Source organism: Hyla sarda, chromosome 4 (assembly GCF_029499605.1).
Source record: "Hyla sarda isolate aHylSar1 chromosome 4, aHylSar1.hap1, whole genome shotgun sequence".
NCBI classification, from domain to species: domain Eukaryota; kingdom Metazoa; phylum Chordata; class Amphibia; order Anura; family Hylidae; genus Hyla; species Hyla sarda.
The window spans coordinates 354,692,526-354,713,056 of NC_079192.1; the positions used below are offsets into that span (position 1 = coordinate 354,692,526).

The 20,531-nt window shown below is 43.1% G+C and overlaps 1 protein-coding gene across 9 annotated transcripts in view; it reads right to left on the reverse strand.

The window, feature by feature from the left end:
- Nucleotides 1-20,531, reverse strand: part of SEC24A (SEC24 homolog A, COPII coat complex component) — a 916,567-nt gene that overhangs the window by 280,418 nt on the left and 615,618 nt on the right. For all 9 annotated transcript variants that reach the window (XM_056516618.1, XM_056516617.1, XM_056516616.1 and 6 more), the window contains one exon: nucleotides 2,161-2,334. In XM_056516618.1, the coding sequence (XP_056372593.1) occupies nucleotides 2,161-2,334 (174 nt within the window). The remainder of the gene's footprint in view (nucleotides 1-2,160; nucleotides 2,335-20,531) is intronic.

Below are 20,531 nucleotides of genomic sequence, written 5' to 3' on the forward strand. Positions count from 1 at the left end.
AGAGCAGGGGAACATGTGCTTGTCCCCCACTGATCTCGCCGCCAAGAACCCGAGATCAGCGGCGGCGGCAACGTCAAGATCAGTGACGGAGGAAGCGTCGAGATCAGCGGTGGAGGAAGTGTTGAGATCAGCGGCTGCAGAAGTGTCAAAGATCAGCGGCTGCGGAAGCATCGAGATCATCTGCGGCAGAGGTGCAGGCAGTGCAGGAGCAGTGCTGGTGAGTGACCAGCATGCCCTGCTCTGCAACATCTGGTCCTCCAGATGTTGTAGAACTTCAAATCCAAGCATGCCTAGACTCTATGGGCATACTGGGAGTTGTAGTTCTACAACATCTGGAGGGGCACAGTTTGGAGACCGCTGTGTAGTGGTCTTCAAACTGTGGCCCTCCATATGTTGCAAACTCCCATTGTGTACAACTCCCAGCATGTCCATGTCCAGCAGTCCATGCATGCTGGGAGTTGAAGTTCTGCAACATCTGTTGTTGTATAATGTTGTATTAACATCTGTTGTATAATCAGATGCTGCATAACTACAACTCCCAGCATGCATGGAGTCTGGGAATGCTGGGAGTTGTAGTTTTGCAACATCTGGAAGGCCACAGCTTGGAGACCAATACATAATGCCTCTCCAGATGTTGCAAAACTACAACTCCCAGCATTCACTGACAGACCGTTCATGCTGGGAATTGTAGTTTTGCAATAGCTCGAGGCACACCGGTGGGGAAACACTGAGTTAGTCTGTTACCTAACTCTGTGTTTCCCCTACCAGCGTGCCTCCAGCCGTTGCAAAACTGCAACTCCCAGCATGTACAGTCTGTAAGTGCATGCTGGGAGTTGTAGTTTTACAATGGATGGAGTTTTGCACCCCCCTCCCCCACAAAATAAAAAAAAAAAAAGGCACAGGGGGGTACATGCACACAGTCAGGTTTACAGTGAGTTTCCTGCTGCGAGTTTCAGTTTTCTGCTGCAAACCCGACCGTATGTATGTACCCTGAAAACACTACACCACACCACACTACACTACACTACACAAAATGAGTAAAACACTACATATACACACACCCTTACACAGTTACCCCCCCTCCCCCATAAAAATAAAAATTGGATTGTACATCACTGTTTGCTTGCTAAACAGAATTTTTAGCTGTTGCAAAACAACTACCAGCATTGCTTTACAGCCACTGACTGTCGAGGCATGCATGGGTGATTTTTTTTTCTTACACCTTATGAAAAAGGAAAAGTTCGGAGCGACACCAACATGTTAGTGTAAAAAACTTACCTTTTTTACACTAACACGCTGGTGTTGCCCCATACTTTTCATTTTCACAAGAGGTAAAAAGGAGAAAAAGACCCCCAAAATATGTAACACAATTTCTCCCGAGTATGAAAAAACCCATATGTGGGCACAAAGTGCTCTGTGGGTGCACAACAGGGCTCTGGTGTAAGAGAGCACCATGTACATTTGAGGCCTAAATTGGTGATTTGCACAGGAGCAATTGATAATTAATTGATTAATGATATTTTTTTTTATAGTTCGGACATTTATGCACGCGGCGATACCACATATGTTTATATTTATTTTTATTTACATGGTTTTTTTATGGGAAAATGGGGATGATTTGGACTTTTATTAGGGAAAGGGTTAAATTGTATTTATTTATTATTTAATGTATTAACTTTTTTTACACTTTTTTTTTGCAGTGTTATAGCTCCCATAGGGGGCAATAACACTACAAACACTGATCTTATACACTGTTCAATGCAAAGCCATAGCTTTGTATTGATCAGTGTTATCGGCGGTCGATTGCTCAAGCCTGCATCTTAGGCTTGGAGCAATCAATCGCCGAAGGGCAGGTAAGAGGACCTCCGCTCGTGTCCCAGCAGCACTGCGATCGCTGTGGCGCACTATTAGCCCCGGGTCCCGGCTTCAGATACATGCGGGGACCAACCCGATATAACGCGGAGTCACCGCGTGACCCCGCGTTATATCATTGGAGCCGGCCAAGGACGTAAATATACGTTCTTGGTCGTTAAGGGGTTAAAGGCCAAGCAAATTCAACAGAAGGAGAGCATACAATTCTTTTCGATATATTAGGAAGATTGAGATTCAAATAATATTCAATTACATGCAAAAAAAAAAAAAAAAAAAAACAACACTTACCTTTGCTGGAAGTGTATAAAAGAGCAGATTGAAAGGAGACCACAGTTGCATCGGTCAGATTTTCCTCCACAGACATCTGCACTGCATACCCAGCATCAGGATTTACATTGGGAAGCGAAAGCAGATCCGTAGAACGAACAAAGAAGTTTCCATGAAAAGTATGGATAGAAAGACCTAGAAAAGGATAGAAATAAATCTGATGCATTGTTTTAACATACTTAAAGAAAAAAATTATATATATCTATATCTATATATATATATATATATATATATATATGGATATAAAAATGGATGTAAAGATGTATATATGGATATAAAAATTTGATTATATGAAAGAATTAATGTACGGTAATACTTAGTAGGGGAGGGGTAATATGGGGGCTTTCTTTCTGTACTAACAAAATTGAAGGGCTGATGCAAAACAAAACTTTCTGAATAAAAATGTCAACATTTGGGGGGGAGGGGGAGTTTCACTTTTACTTATGGTTTTATGGGTAAGTACAATGAAAAGAAATCACAGTTTATAAACCTTTTGTTTTATTTTTCTACTTTAAAAAATCGTAATTTTTTAAATAAATATGCTAAAAATTGTCCTTATTCTGCACCCTCTAATGTTATTTTTTGCCATATACAGGGGTGTATGAGGGCTAATTTTTTTTTTGAACTGTGGTTTGTGGTTTGCATCATCACTATTTCAGAATATATATGACTTTCTGATCACTGTTTCATTTTTTGTGAATGTGATCAAAAATAGAAATGTAGAATTTTAATCCTGTATTATAAAGTGGATATTTTTTGTTGTTGCTCTTAATATCTTAAAAGTAACACATAATACATTGACAGTAGAAAGGGTACAATACAGCTGCGAGGTGTCGTATAATTTATACACAAAGAAGATAAAGTAATAAACGTTATCTCTCAAAAATAAAAATATGAGGATCGTGAATAATTTTTTTTTTAAACAAGTGAGATCCTCAGATGCCAACACAATAAATACCTCTATTATTCGTTAATATTTGGAAGATAGGAATATCGTTGCACAAATAAAACCTCAACAATAAAATATGTAAAAATAGATAAACAATTTATTAATTAAAATATAGAAATATAAAATACGATAAAATATGTAGATCAACATAATGTCATTATACCATACTAAGTCACAGTAATACCTATATTTGCCCACTAGATGGGAATATACCGCCCTAGTTCACAATGGTATTCAAAATTGACCACAACATAGCAGCATAGATATCAATGGTATGTAGCATATATGCAGTTGGTATACACAAGAATGAGTATATTAAATACAAGATATGTTAATACATGCAACAGTGATTTTCCCGCTTAGAGATATTATGAATGAAACTTTGCTTTGATAAATGATAACATATAAATTATTGATTGCTATGCAGAGGGGAATGTCCCTTACTAATTCTATAATCTGGGGACTATTTATTTTGGAAGATATGAATCATAAGTATAATTAAAATTATTCTGTCCAGATAGATGTCAGTGTCTGCAGATTAATCCACAAATTGTGGGTAAGAAGATATAACTTACTTACCATATTTTTCGCCTTATAGGACGCACCGGCGTATATGACACACCCAATTTATAGGTGCAAAATCTAAAAAAATAAAGATTTTGAACCCAATAGCCATTGGCTGTCCGGGCATGCTGAGAGTTGTAGTTTTGCAACATCTGGAGGTCCGCAGATTGAAGACCACTGCATAGGAGGTAATACTCACGTGTCCCCGCCGCTCCGGACCCGTCACCGCTGCCCTGGATGTCACCCCATCGCATTCGCCGTGTCCCCGTTGCTCCGGAACGTCTCAGCTGCTGGCCGGGTATCCTCGCTCTCCGTCGCCGCCATCCCGTCGTTACGCACGCCGACGCACGTACGCGACGGCATGATGACGAGGAAGGAGAGCGCCGGCCATACAGTGGATCCCTGAACGGAGAAGACACCGAGGTGGCAGGTAAGGTCCCTCCCAGTGTCCTGTAAGCACTAACCCGGCTATTCAGTCGGGCTGTTCGGGACCACCGCAGTGAAATCGTGGCAGTCCCGAACAGCCCGACTGAACAGCCGGGTTAGTGTCACTTTCCCTTCAGACGCGGCGGTCAGCTTTGATCGCCATGTCTGAAGGGTTAATACAGGGCATCACCGCGATCGGTGATGTCCTGTATTAGCCGCGGGTCCAGGCCGTTGATGACCGCAGGGACCGCCGCGATAGGGGTGTATTCGCCGTATAAGACGCACCGACTTTTCCCCCCCAGTTTTGGGGAAGAAAAAGTGCGTCTTATACGGCGAAAAATACGGTAAGTACAAACTCTCCCTGCTATATAATAGCCAACAATAATAAAAAAAATATTAAAGTTCTTTTACAGTTACCACAAAGTAGAAATGCCAATGGGTCAAGCAAATTCACTCAGCAGAAATATGATCCAGGTTACTCTCCAAAGAAGGAAACAAAGAATTGCCCATCCTCCCTTGCTTCTACAGTTTAAAACAAAGTTTCTTATCTTGATCAGATATGAAACTAACCAATCACGTCTTTTGAACAAAAACGTGCTAGGCCCTTGTCTCGCCCAGATGTAACAATTTCACTGACCATGAGTTGCTAAAATATTTTCTTAAAAATTAGCAGACATTACCTAAGATATAGATACATCATGTCAAGTTATCTCTCCAACTAATGGCCAATAAATATAGTTAGCTGGATTAGATTTCGACATCTAGCATACACACACAGCAGACATCTCGGGATTTCCCAAGTCTTCAATCTGAGTCTGACTGGTCTAAACTTGGTTTCTCCCAAGTTTAAACTAATGAACAGATTCTCAGTCCAGTCTATCCTTACAGTTCTAAATCCATCAGATAAGAAATAACTGTAGGATTCATGGGATGAAATCAGACCACCAAATTCCATACATACTAACTTATAGATGCAGGAAAACTAAACAGGTTATAAATGGTATACTGACCACATAACATAAACATGCAACTAATAATAATCGTAATGATAGATAAAGCATATCTAATTACTATCAAGAATATAAGGAAAAGTATTTTCATATATATATATATATATATATATATATATATATATATATATATACATATATATATATATATATATATATATATACACACACACACACACACACACACACATACAGGGTGGGCCATTTATATGGATACACCTTAATAATATGGGAATGGTTGGTGATATTAACTTCCTGTTTGTGGCACATTAGTATATGTAAAGGGGGAAACTTTTCAAGATGGGTGGCGACCATGGCGGCCATTTTGAAGTCGGCCATTTTGAATCCAACTTTTGTTTTATCAAAAGGAAGAGTGTCATGTGACACATCAAACTCATTGGGAATTTCACAAGAAAAACAATGGTGTGCTTGGTTTTAACGTAACTTTATTCTTTCATGAGTTATTTACAAGTTTCTGACCACTTATAAAGTGTTCAATGTGCTGCCCATTGTGTTGGATTGTCAATGCAACCCTCTTCTCCCACTCTTCACACACTGATCGCAACACCGCAGGAGAAATGCTAGAACAGGCTTCCAGTATCTGTAGTTTCAGGTGCTGCACATCTCGTATCTTCACAGCATGGACAATTGCCTTCAGATGACCCCAAAGATAAAAGTCTAAGGGGGTCAGATTGGGAGACCTTGGGGGCCATTCAACTGGCCCATGACGACCAAACCACTTTCCAGGAAACCGTTTATCTAGGAATGCTCGGACCTGACATCCATAATGTGGTGGTTCACCATCTTGCTAGAAAAACACAGGGAACGTGCCAGCTTCAGTGCATAAAGAGGGAAACACATAATCATGTAGCAATTCCGCATATCCAGTGGCCTTGAGGTTTCCACTGATGAATAATTGCCCCACTATCTTTTTACCCCATATACCACACCATACCATCACATTTTTGTGTTCCAACAGTCTTGGAGGGAACTATCCAATGTGGGTTAGTGTCAGACCAATAGTGGTAGTTTTGTTTGTTAACTTCACCATTCACATAAAAGTTTGCCTCATCGCTGAACAAAATCTTCTGCATAAACTGAGGGTCCTGTTCCAATTTTTGTTTTGCCCATTGTGCAGCACCTGAAACTACGGATACTGGAAGCCTGTGCTAGCTTTTCTCCTGCGGTGTTGCTATAAGTGTGTGAAGAGTGGGAGAAGAGGGTTGCATTGACAATCCAACACAATAGGTTGCACATTGAACACATTTTATAAGTGGTCAGAAACTTGTAAACAACTCATGAAAGAATAAAGTTACGTTAAAACCGAGCACATAATTGTTAATCTTGTGAAATTCCCAATAAGTTTGATGTGTCACATGACCCTGTTCCTACTGAAAAAACTAAAGTTGGATTCAAAATGGCCGACTGCAAAATGGCCGACTGCAAAATGGCCACCATGTCACCATCCATCTTGAAAATCCCCCCCCCCTCACATATACTAATGGGCCACAAACAGGAAGTTAATATCACCAACCATTCCCATTTTATTAAGGTCTATCCATATAAATGGCCCACCCCGTGTGGATATATATATATATATATATATATATATATATATATATATACACAGATAGATAGAGAGAGAGAGAGAGAGAGAGAGAATCAACTTTACACAACATGGAGTTTTTGGTTTGAACAATTAACATGGACGCCACACAGTATAATTGTTTGAAATAATTCTGGCCCATATAGTCTGACAGAAGACTAGGAAAATGAAAAATATGGGTGGCAGCTGTGCCTCCCAAAAAACTAGACGAGAAGGGGATTAGAGTGTCACAGGCACCTTGGGAGGTACTATTGTAGTCCCCAGTTGAGGGAACAGCAAAAAAAACAAGGGGGTAAAACTAAAAACAAAACAAAACAAAAAAAAGCAGAGCGAGATCACAGTGGCCTGCAAGAACTGGCAAGACACCAAAAGATAGAGGCGAGGGACAGGCAGGTCCAAAGAGCACAGACATAATCAAAATATAGAAACAAAAAAAAAGACCACACGTGGCGCCTAGTGTATAATCCCAGATGATCAGATAGAGAAAGAAGGTTGTAATGTGCTCACCTGGAGCGCAAAACAAATGCGCATGTAACCTAACATGGTGGGTAAAGGTGTCCTGTATATTCCCAGGAGTGCTGCAGAGCCGTGGGGATGTGGAAACAGGCCGTGGTCTTCCACAAATGATAAGACAAAGGAACAATGAAAAATCCCCCTCTAGGCGCAACTTCTCTGGATGGAATCAGGCAATGAATATTTCAAGATAAAATTAAGTTTTTTTATTTGACCAATGACACGTTTCGGGTATACATCTTCCCTCATATTGGTATAACATGACACTGTTCCGAGAGGATATATATACACAAAATTTGGCTGGTAAAATTAACATAATTTCGTAAAATTCACAAAACAATACAATATTAAAAGGATAGTGTGCATTAAGATGCAGAGAATATGTTAAAAATAAAGGAAATTTAAAATTACACAAGACACATTAGCATTCCTAGTTTTTCAAAAAAACGGATATATATCTACACCCAAGAGTTCTTAGAGAGGTAAGTTCAGTAATATCTGTACCCCTGTTCATGATATTTAGAGATTCTCTGGTGTCTGGTATTGTGCCAAGGGACTGGCGCAAGGCGAATGTGGTGCCAATCTTCAAAAAGGGCTCTAGGTCTTCCCCAGGAAACTATAGACCGGTAAGTTTAACGTGCATTGTGGGTAAATTGTTTGAAGGACTTATAAGGGATTACATACAGGAATACATAGGGGATAATTGTATTATAAGTGATAGCCAGCATGGGTTTACTAAGGATAGAAGTTGTCAAACCAATCTAATTTGCTTTTATGAAGAGGTGAGTAGAAGCCTTGACAGAGGAATGGCTGTGGATATAGTGTTTCTGGATTTTGCTAAAGCATTTGATACTGTCCCTCATAGACGTCTGACAGGTAAGTTAAGGTCTTTGGGTTTGGAAATTTTAGTTTGTAACTGGATTGAACACTGGCTCATGGATCGTACCCAGAGAGTGGTGGTCAATGATTCGTACTCTGATTGGTCCCCGGTTATTAGTGGTGTACCCCAAGGTTCAGTACTGGGACCGCTGTTGTTTAATTTATTTATCAATGATATAGAGGATGGTATTAACAGCTCTGTTTCTATCTTTGCAGATGACACCAAGCTTTGTAGCACAGTACAGTCTATAGAGGATGTGCATAAGTTACAAGATGACTTGGATAGACTAAGTGTCTGGGCATCCACTTGGCAAATGAGGTTCAATGTGGATAAATGTAAAGTTATGCATCTGGGTACTAATAACCTGCATGCATCGTATGTCTTAGGGGGGATTAAACTGGCAGAGTCACTGGTAGAGAAGTATCTGGGTGTACTTGTAGATCACAGACTACAGAATAGCATGCAATGTCAGGCTGCTGCTTCCAAAGCCGGCAGGATATTGTCATGTATCAAAAGAGGCATGGACTCAAGGGACAGGGACATAATACTCCCCCTTTATAAAGCATTGGTACGGCCTCACCTGGAATATGCTGTTCAGTTTTGGTCACCTGTCCATAAAAGGGACACTGCGGAGTTGGAAAGGGTGCAGAGACACGCGACTAAACTAATATGGGGCATGGAACATCTTAGCTATGAGGAGCGATTAAAGGAGTTACAATTGTTTAGTCTTGAGAAGAGACGTTTAAGGGGGGATATGATAAACGTATATAAGTATATTAATGGCCCATACAAAAAATATGGAGAAAAACTGTTCCAGGTTAAACCCCCCCAAAGGACGAGGGGGCACTCCCTCCGTCTGGAGAAAAAAAAGTTTAGTCTCAAGGGGCGACACGCCTTCTTTACCGTGAGGACTGTGAATTTATGGAACGGTCTACCTCAGGAACTGGTCACAGCAGGAACAATTAACAGCTTTAAAACAGGATTAGATACATTCCTGGAACAAAATAAGATTAATGCTTATGAAGAAATATAAAATCTCATCCCTTCCCCAATATCGCGCCACACCCCTACCCCTTAATTCCCTGGTTGAACTTGATGGACATATGTCTTTTTTCGACCGTACTAACTATGTAACTATGTAACTATATATCCTCAGATTGGGATGAGGCTTGAACCTCAACTGGATGTTCAGGTGACTGACATCTGGGAACTGTAGTTCATGTCTGCTGTATTTTCTGGTCTTCCTGCTCTGGTATGTATCTTGGTGCAGTTTCTGCTCTGTCCATTAGGAGCCGTGCGCAAGCACTGGTTAAATTTTATAGAACCAGTGGCACTCCCCAATGGATTCTCCTACAATCCCAGCCAGGAACTCCCTATATTAGTCTGCCACACCTTCTGTTCCTGGCCTCCATAAGGTTGTGTATCCTGTACTGCTAAGGTCTCTTTCTGCCTGCTTTTCTTGACTGCTGATCCTGCCTGTATACTGGACTTTGCCTTTGCCTTATCCCTTTAAACCCGACCTGTCTCTCCTGTTTTAAACTTGGACTGTCTACCATGATTCCTGTATGCTTGCTGCTTGTTCCAGGCAGCCTGCACCTGTAGCCAACTTGGCTAGCTGTTGTCTGTACCTGCTCTGTTAATAAACACCTAAATCAGCTCTGCTGGGTCTATGCTATCTTTAGTGTCTATTTGCCCCCATTCTTCCTGCTTGGCCGGCTGCCACTTGTGGCACAATGGATCCACACCTGTGGGGGCGTTAAAAAAAAAATAATCTGTGGTTTTAACTACACATGTGCAGCACTTTTATTGTAAGCACATTTTAGGAAACATTTTGAACGAAACCCAATATTGCATGCATAATTATTTCCCAGGCTGGAGATTATTGCAATATATAGGTTTATAGGATTTCATGATTACAATGAGATTTGCACTTAAAATAAAATAATTCAAATAATTCAATCTTGCTTCTGTTAACTCTTTTAATGCTGCACATCACTCGAAACACTAATAAGAGTAAACTAATTTTATATTTTGCGGCAATGAAAACGATTGGTGACATACTCTTGAATCATGAAGCACTCTGGATTTTTATGCTGAACACAGTTGCATTTTAGGATTTCAATTCCAAGACAGATTTAATACTCCATTATTGAATATTTCTTTCTCTACTTCTTTTTGCAATCTACAAAATTACTGCTATGTACATGTTTTTATTTGACACATAGTGTACAATGTATTTTAAAGTGTACTTGTCATCAACAAAAACTTTTTATATAATGTAGATAATACCATTACATCTATATTTGCAATATACATTAGTTACAAAATGTGTATATTTTTGGGTGAAAAAGTGCTATACCTGCAGCTCTTGCCTGTATTTGGTCTATGAGGAGTCCAAATACAGGAAGTGAGGATAGGACAAGTAGGGCTCTGTGCAGGCTCCTGGCTTGTCAATCATTTTGCTGTGTGAGCCTGTAGCAAGTCACAGAGCCCCACTGCACAGAGCCGTTTGTCCTCAGTGCACAGAGCCCTGCTTGTCCTCTCAACCGGCCTGTATTTGGACTCCTTCTAGAGAGACACAGTCAATAGGTGCAGGGACAAAATAGAAATATTTTTTAACCAATGTATACATATATACAAAGGTATTATCTACATTATATAAAAAGTTTTTGTTTATGACAGATACACTTTAAAAGATGTGATGTTATGTTCGATGGGCATAAAGGGTTTAGGAAATACGGTACATTTTTCTCACATACTTGTACACACCAGATGATTAAAATGACTACAATCAGAATATATACTTCATTGCCTGTACGCATATTTTTTGACATGTATGTATGCATGAATGTATAAATGTCTATTCAAGCACAACAAATTGGCCGGTCATATTTTTATATTTTGACACTTTGAAAACATTTCTTATTTGACAATAAATAATATAGTTGAGTTCATGCTAACCCTTTGGAGAGGGGGGGGGGGGTTAGATTCTTCTGAGAAGTTTCATGCAAGTCTATGGGACTTCCAGTACATCTCTCGATTGCTTTACTCTTGGACCACAGAGCTTGCTCATATCAAAATGTCCTGCCCACTGCTAGGCATACAGATGAACAGACCAAACTAAAAAACAACGGACCCAGCTCTAGGGTAGAAGTAAAATATTCCATCTTTTTTATTGGTATAAACTTTGAAAGTTAAATCATGACAGTGCATAGAAACTGCAGACTTACGAATGTAAGATAAATGAGTTTCTGGCATTAATGGCCCTTAGCCCCTTAAGGACGCAGTCCATTTTGACCTTAATTAAGGACTCAGACGTTTTTCAGCATTAATAACTCTGGGATGCTTTAACTTATGAATTTGATTCTGAGACAGTTTTTTTGTGACATTCTACTTTATCATAGTGGTAAAATTTTGTCGATAATTGCATAATTTCTTGGTGAAAAAATCAAAAATTTCATGAAAAATTTGAAAATTTACCATTTTTCTAACTTTGAAGCTCTCTGCTTGTAAGGAAAGTGGGCATTCCAAATAAATGATATGTTGATTCACATAAACAATATTTCTAGTTGTCATGCATTTTGTGAACCCCAAAAATGAATCACTATGTTTAATATGCTTCATAGCATAAGAGCATGATGTCAGACATTTTGTGTATAATCAAAGTAGGCTACATTTGTGAAGTTTCATCTTTACTGCATCTCTAAATGCCAGTCGGGAGTAGAGATGTCTACTTGGCTTATTTATGGTGTTTAGACAAGAGACTGATAAGGGGTCTGGTTACATTCTTTAGACATTCACACCTCTGTGAAAGATACCTACATCAAACTCTTTATCTCTCTAATAAATTTAAAATGTCTAATTGGAGACTCTATGTCTATGAGAATCCAGAGTTTGATTACTTATAGATATCAAAAGTGAGACCTGTTTGTTAATTATTATTCCATTCGTCAAAGTGTGGAATGTTGGTTTAAGACCAATTATTGACAAGTTAACCCTTAATGGTAATGATGCTAATTGCTTATGAAATTGCAACCCCTAGTGGATGGGTAGGTGACATTACACCACAGGAAAGGCATTATGGGCGATATGCTCAATGCATTCTGGGTAGTAAAGTGATGTCATAGTCATTACCATATGTACACGCCTAACCTACGTTAATTGGGGAATTCCAATTTAGGAGGGTATGTCTAATTAAAAAGTCTGGTAAACCAGATGATAGGGATACTGAGAGCTGATACTGAATTACTGATACTGAAGGCTGAGCTAAACTCTGTACTCTAGAGAAGACAAAGGAAAGAGGTCCACAATATGGAAGCCATGTAGATTGCTGCAAGTCGGACTGATTACACAGTACCAACCCAATGGCTGTATGGACTGTTCAGTGTTCCTCAGAGCAGAAGTAAGGTTCTTACAAAGTTTTGGTAAGAAACACAAAAATGGTATTCCATTTAATTAAGACTAATTGGGAAAATGTGGATGGAATTATATCATTTAGATTGGCGAATACATTTATTAAATAATTAATTATCTCGATATTGAGATCATAGTTTTAGGATATTGTGAGATTTCATTCTACCTGCAGAAGAATCAAGACTCATAATCTATCAAAGCATTAAATAATTGCTTAGACATTGATAGAATTCCTACTCGCCAAGCTAAGTGTTATAAATATTATTTCCCACATAGGAAACTTGCTTCAAGTTCTTCCTCCTAAAATATAGAGCAAGATCAAATATCTCTTCTAATTGTCTTAATAGTCTTACCAAGATCATGTATAGAAAATGGAAGATCATCGACCGCTCACCCAGCAATCACACACCTTCTGTGCGTGGATCCACCAGTCCCGCCTCCAGCTCCAATAGTAGACAAAACGAAAATGATGTCCAGCACCAGGATGTGGATAAAAACGGGTTTCTTTATTTAATTGAGACAGCTACATACATGAAATCTCTTTCATGTATGTAGCTGTCTTCATTAAATAAAGAAACCCGTTTTTATCCACATCCTGGTGCTGGACATAAATTTCGTTATGTATAGAAAATAGTCCAGAATGGGCAGGAAGTATATCATAGTTCTTCCATGTATATATTCTTAGATGGATTTCCCCATTCTTGGAGTTATGTGCGCAGACATTGCAAGGAAGACATCCACGTGAAAAATCTACAGTAGGAGAACAGAATATAAGAACAAAAAAAACAGCAGTCACCTCAACGGAGGTAACAACAATCGGCCAGACAAACGTATGCGCAGGTCAAAAACTTCCATCGGAGCAAGGAAAGAGCACAGAAAGCATCAGAAAGGAGGGAGTAGGAGAGGGTCATTGGAAGGGGCCAGGAATAATGGGGAAGGGAAGAGGGAGTTCAGGGAGGTGGAGGAGGGTTAGAGGTAAGTCCATATTGTAGAAAGCGGGAGGAGGCTGTAAAGTCCAACCAGTGGCGCCACCGTACTAAAAACTTATCTGAGGTGGCGTTAAGGTCGGCCAGGCAATCCTCAAGGCCCTGTATGTACAAGACCTCGTGGAGCCAATCAGTGGTAATGGGGGGACTAGAAGACTTGCAATGTCTCGGGATAACCCTTCTAGCGGACACTAGTAGTAAGGCAGTGAGACCCTTATGTAGAGATTCTGGGGAGCCCGGTAACATGGAGAGGAGAAGGGATTGAGGGGTCATCTCAAGCCTTGCGCCCGTGATTTCGGTAATCACGGCGCAAACCGAAGACTAAAAAGGGGATATCAAGGGGTAGGAGAGCCAAATGTGGACGAGGGTACCCCCAGGTTAGCCACACCTCTAGCAAATATCGGGAACAGACGGATAATAACGATGAAGCAAGGATGGGACCCTGTACCAACGAGAGAGTAGTTTGTAATTCGTCTCTTGCAGCGCCACAGCTCTGGAGGCTTTATGACAGAGCAAGAGGGACGTTTCCCACTCAGATTTGCTGGGTGTGTGGTCAAGTTCCCTAATCCAACCCAGATGATATTGCAATGAGTCTTGATAGGATCTCCCGTTTAACATAGAGTACAGGAGGGAGACTGTGTGGGTCGGGGCATTGTCGGATAAACACAGATGTTCAAAGGGAGTGGGCTCCCTATGGAGGTCCCCGGCGACCCGCCATACATCATAGAAATGTCGGAGCTGGGCGTATTGAAAAGAGTGCCGAGGCAATTGAGTGGCATCACCCAAAATGTCCGGCAGAGTCATCAGGGAGGAGGACTGGAGGACTCGTATAATGGGCAGGGAGGACCTAGCAGGGGCTAGAAGGAAGCCTGTCAGAGAAGAGCCTCGGGTAAAGTCCGGATTGTTAAGGACTGGGGTTAGGGGACCAAAAGGCCTCAACAATCCAGTTTTCGGGAGGTGGTGCAGGCAAACAGAAAGGACTACCTTGGCTACAAAAGGGAGAAAGGCGCGAGTGGCCACCGTCCAATAGGACGGACGTATCCAAGGAAGGGAGGTGAGAGGTAGGGGGGATAGCATATTTTCCAGGTGTACCCACAGCTTGGATCGGGTAGCATGAAACCCGTCCAGTACGGGGCTTGTCACGGAGGCTAAGTAAAAGGTATAAGGGTCCGGGAAAGCCAACAAAATTAGTAAAGAGCGTGGTCAAGGGTTTGAAGAAAGCACGGGAGAGAAACACTGGCAGGGTCTGAAACAGATATAATAGGCGCGGGAGCAGATTCCTTTTAAGGATATTGACACGGCCTATCCATGAAAAGTCTTTACGGTTCCACTTTGCCAAATCCCCCTTAAATCTGGCCAGTAAGGGGACTAAGTTCAGATCGACTATATTAGAGAGGTCCCTAGGGATGAACACTCCCAAGTAGCGGAAGGAGGAAGGGTGCCAGGAAAAAGGGTATAGACCATAGAGCCTGAGTGCCGTGGCCGAGTCAAGAGAGACATTCATGGCAACACTTTTGGAGTAATTGATCTTGTAGTTGCTAAGGGTGCTGAAGTCGTCGAGGACAGACAACAAAGCCGGAAGCGACTGCTCAGGAGAGGAGATGTAGAGTAAGAGATCATCTGCAAAGGCAGAGCATTTAAAATGAACGTATTTCACTGGGATGCCACGAATGTCTCCATGGAGCCAGATGGCTTGGAGCAGATGCTCCATGACTAAGACATATAACAGGGGCGACAATGGGCATCCCTGTCTGGTGCCATTGCGGATGGACAGGGGCGCAGAGAGGGAGCCGTTGATTTGGATCCTAGCAGAAGGGTTGCGATATAATACAACTAAGGGCTAATGGGCCAAGGCCCAAATGCTTTAACAACCCTCCCATGAAGTCCCAACCCACACGATCGCACGCCTTTTCGGCATCTAACGACAACACCATGCATGGAAATTTGGTTGTCTGGGCATAGTGAAGAAGAGGAAAGGTTTTAAGGGTGTTGTCACGGGCCTCCCTTGAGGGGATGAAACCCACTTGGTCTAGATGGACCAGGGACTCCAGGAGAGGGGTGAGACACAATGCTATAAGCTTGACATAGAGCTTGGCATCAGTATTGAGCAATGAGATCGGCCGATAGCTCTGGCAGAGATTAGGGTCTTTACCCTCCTTGGGAATGACAGTAATATAGGCGGCCAAGAAGGAGTCCGGGAAACCTGCAGTAGGGGAAACAGAGTTAAAGGCGTGAGGAGAAAAGGCGTGAGATCAGCCTGTAGGACTTTATAAAATGTTGCTGTGTACCCATCGGGTGCCAGTGCCTTGCCGGCAGGAGAGAAGGAGATCGCCAGCTCCAATTCATCCGGTGAAAAGGGGGCCTCGAGACCCTCAAGGACATCAGTCGGAAGGGAAGGGAGGGCCGTACGCCTTAGATAAGAAGAGATGACATCAGAAGGGGGAGGGGGAACACCACCTATCCCTAAGAGATCATAAAGTTCCGAATAGTAAGAATGGAAGCAGGAGAGTATGCGGGATGTGAGGTGTTCAAGACAACCCTGAGGGCCCTTTATTGAGGGAACAAAGAGGGCCGCCCTCCTATCTCTCAAGGCCCTGGCTAACAACCTCCTGGCCTTGTTTCCCCACTCAGTGTGTAGCCGAACAAAGTTGGCGATATTTGTTGTGCTTTTTATCAATGAGAACTTGGACGTCCCTCCGTACTCTGAGCAGGTCCCGAAGATCCTCCTCCACCAGCGTCCGTTTGTGACGGACTTCAAGGGTGTGCAACTGGGACATAAGGGAGGAGAGCTTGGAGGACGCCTCATGTTTGCGTCTGGCACCATGCTTGATCAGAATTCCCCGTAGGACACATTTCAGTGCCTCCCATTGAACCTGCAGCCGTGTGGTGTCAGAGGCGTGTGAGAGCGTGAAGGAGTTAATTGCCGACTTGAAGTCAGCAAGACAGAGGGGATCCACAAGGAGCATCTCATTTAGGCACCAGGTGAATTCCCTCTGGGCAGGGGCGGGTAGTTGAAGGGTACAGGAAACTGGGGAGTGGTCCGAGTGAATCATAGGCCCAATCGATCCAGAGATGAGGGTGGATCTCCCCCCTTGCGTGTGAATAGAAGGAGTAATCTCGATCATAGTGGTGTAGGAGACGCAAAGCATCGCATAATTGATGCAGGTGTAGAGATCGTTTGACACCTCTCAACGCAGCAAAAGGGAGTGAACTCGAACCCGAGGAAGTGTCCAGAAGGGGGTTAAGAGCCACATTCAAGTCACCACAGACAATAAGGTGGCCTTGCGAAAACATAGTTAAGACCCCCAGCATCCTCTCCAGGAACGACCTCTGACCGTGATTTGGAGCATAAATCAATGCCACAGTGTATTCCCTACCTTGGATAGTACACTTCACAAATACATAGTAGGCATCCTGATCAACCCGGGAATCTAATATCTGTACTGCTAGGGATTTGTGGAAGAAAATAGCTACACCCTTAACCTTCTGGGAGGGGGAACTACTGTGGAACAGGGTCGGGTAATATCGGTTGCGAAAGCCCCCCAACTGATCCTGGCGGAGATGAGTCTCCTGGAAACACACTATATGAGATCTCAATTTATGGAAGTTATATAAGATTTTGGCACGTTTACCAGGGGCATTAAAGCCTTGGACGTTCAGGGAAGTGACATTTAGGGAGGCCATCTTAAAAAAGGAGCGGCAAATGAGAGTCAATTCCTACAGGGAGAGGGGATGGTCCGGGGTGGGGAGGGGAAAGGGACAAGCGGGATAAGGAGCACAAGAGTGAGTGGGAAGGGAAGAGAAGGAACAGTAGCGCAAGAAACAGAATAAATGCGCACAAAACTAAGTAATGAGCCAAAAGGCTAAAACGTGGTAGACCACAAATCTACCTATAACCTACGTGGGGCGCAGGTGTCACACCAGGTGATACGAACAATGTAAGCCACAGGCAGCAGTGAGTTGTAGAAAAAGAGAAAAGTTAAAAAATAAAATAGGCTTAGAGTATCCGTATGACCACCAATGAGCTAGAACATGAATAATAAACAGCAAGAAAACACATGGGAAAGTTGAGAACATAACCATATACAATATCAGAGGTCCAAAAGGCACAATTATACTCATCGATCTCGACGGCAGGAGCAGTCCATCAGAGGTCAGTGAACCATTGTTAGAGTTCGCAGAGTCAGACTGCTCACAGAGGTCGGGGATCAGGATGCAGGACCATCGGCAATTCCAGCACAAACAGAATGTTCATAAAGTAGCAGTAACCAGCAAATCATGGAGAGCGCTGAGAGCCCCTCCTGGAGCGCGATGAGCTACGTGGTCTCCGGCAAGATCTATGCGGGCGGGGGGGGGGGGGGGTAGCAGGTTTAAGGGAAGAGACAACAGTTGAAGGGCCATCAGAAGACAATTGTAGGTACGGGTTCCATAGGAGGTCAGCCCATTGGGGCAAGTCCATAAGGGGCAACCCCAAAGTCTGCAGGAATAGTGGCAAATCCGAAGGGTGATGTAGGGTCACCAGCTTGTCATCCATACGGACCGAGAGAGCGAAGGGGAAGCCCCACCGGTATGGTATATTCCAGTCCTGCAGAACAGATAGCAGTGGTTTCAAAGAGGCACGTTGTCTAAGCGTAAAGCGGGAGAGGTCCGGGAACAGTTGGAGACGCATTTCGTCAAAGTCCAAGTCTCTCAGTTTGTCGGGCTTTCCGCATGATGTCCTCTTTGATTGTGCAGTAGTGCAGGCGACAAATTACGTCTCTCTGTTTCTGCGGGTCATTACTCTGCGGGCGTAGCGCCCTATGAGCTCTGTCCATCTCAATAGGAGTGCGAGGCGGGCGGTTCAGGATAGAATTGAAGAGCTCGGTGAGAACCTGCAGGAGGTCTTGGGGTCGGACAGATTCAGAAAGGCCCCGCACGCGGATATTATTCCGCCTATTACGGTTTTCCAAATCATCAAATTGGGAGTGAAGCAGTTGCTGGTGCTGAATCTGAGTGTCCAGGTCTGAGCGTAGAGAGTCCACTGCCCCCAGGACTGAGGATTTGAAGGCGTGAAGTTCTGTCAATGAGGAACGGAGAGAGTCCACGTCAGTTTGGACTACCTGAAGATCCTGACACCAGGCTGTGAGCAAGTCCGTTGCTAGAGAGGAGAGGTCCTGCTTGGAGGGCAGCAGCGCTAGGAGCACCTGAAGCTCTGGGTAATCTTTCAGAATATGGTGCACGGTTGCGGGTGGCCGGACCGTTAGAGCAGGATCCTGAGCAGGCAGAGGAGGGGCCCCCTCCTGGCATCCCAGTCTGGCACCCGCATGTGGTGGATTGCGGGCAGGTGCAGGGGGTGGAGGAGCCCAATGATCTCCACCTTCATTGAGGGGTCAGGAGGAGAGGCTGGAGGACCCCCATGAGTGGGCAGGTGAGGCTGCAGGGCCCGCATGTGGGGGACCGTGGGGGGCAAATGGGTCCATATGTGAAGAAGGCACCACTTCGGGCAGCTGGAGAGGAGGTGTGAGGGAGGGGATACCGGTGCCTGAGGAGTCCATAGGCTGGAGGCCTGGGGGGTCCATGGATGGGAATAGGAGCAGGGACCCCTGTGATGAGGCCTGGGGACTGGGTGGAGGCAGTGCCGCTGGGGAGTCAGGGGCCACAGCGGAATATTCAGCCAGGTCCTCTCCCTCCTGCAGCGAGGGAGAGTGAGGTGCAGGGCTCAGTTGGGCACTGCAGGAAGAGACTCCAGGCACAGGGGAGCCAGACGAATGCACCTGCGGGGTCCGGGTGAGGGAGCCGGCACCGAAGATGGTGCCCGTGACGGGAGGGGCGTGGCTAACAGCGCTTGGTCTCTTGGGGAGAAAGAAATGGCGCTGGGAGACAGGGAAGGACAGGGACCCGGAGGACATCTGGTGAGTCAGTGAGCGCAGCGCGTGCTGTTTCTGTCTGTCTGTGGAGGCTGCGTGTGAGAGCGGGAGTCCCGAGCAGGGCCGCCGCGCGGAGGGCTGGACGGCTCCGTCTGGAGCACGGAGAAAAAGTTAGAGATGGAGACGCCTGAGGCAGCAGGGGTTCCCCTAGCCTTAGGAGGCTTTCTGTGCCCTTTGTTCCTCATTTTGCCAGTGCACTTCCTGTATCTGCGGCGGTCAGTGACGGAGCTCCAAGGAGAAGCGTCCTCACGGCTGCATGGCAGGTCACGCCCCTCCAAAGTAACCTTTTTCTTATATGATATTCTAACCTGGTAGCTTTTGTTTTTTGTAACAAGTTACTAACTACTCACATGTATTGTTCTACTATATGTAGTCAATTAACAATCTTATACTGTTTACTAATATCTAATTGATATTCATTTGCATATATCATTGTGTTTATTACTCATTTAGGTTTATAATCTTATAACCAATAAATCTGCATACTTTATAATACCTGTGTATTATTGTATATTGCAAAACTACATCTTTAAGCGTTACGGTCATCCCGTCATAAAAATAACTTGTTGATATCTGAGGAAATAGTCGGACTCAGATGTGAATTGTATTGATTGGCTTTGTCTACAATTCACCAGGTCATAATTTTGATATTTTTAATAATTTTAATAATTTTTTATTTTTCATAATTAATAATTTGTATGACCACAATTCATCATTCATTGAGTTATTACCGCATGACATAGTTTGTGTTTGCATCATAAAGTTGACATGTGTTTTTAAAAACATTAGAGGGCTTTTTAGTTTAGCAGCAATTTTCCAATTTTTCATGAAAATTTCTAAATCTGAATTTTTCAGGGACCAGTTCAGTTTCAAATTGAATTTGAGGGTCTTTATTGATCCCCATTATGAAAACTGCACCCCTTAAAGTATTTAAAATGCCATTAAGAAAGTTTGTTAACCCTTTAGGTGTTTCACAGGAATAGCAGCAAAGTGGAGGAGAAAATTCAAAATATTTATTTATTTTTTACACCAACATGTTCTTGAAGACCCTTTTTTTTCTCCATTTTTACAAGGGTTAA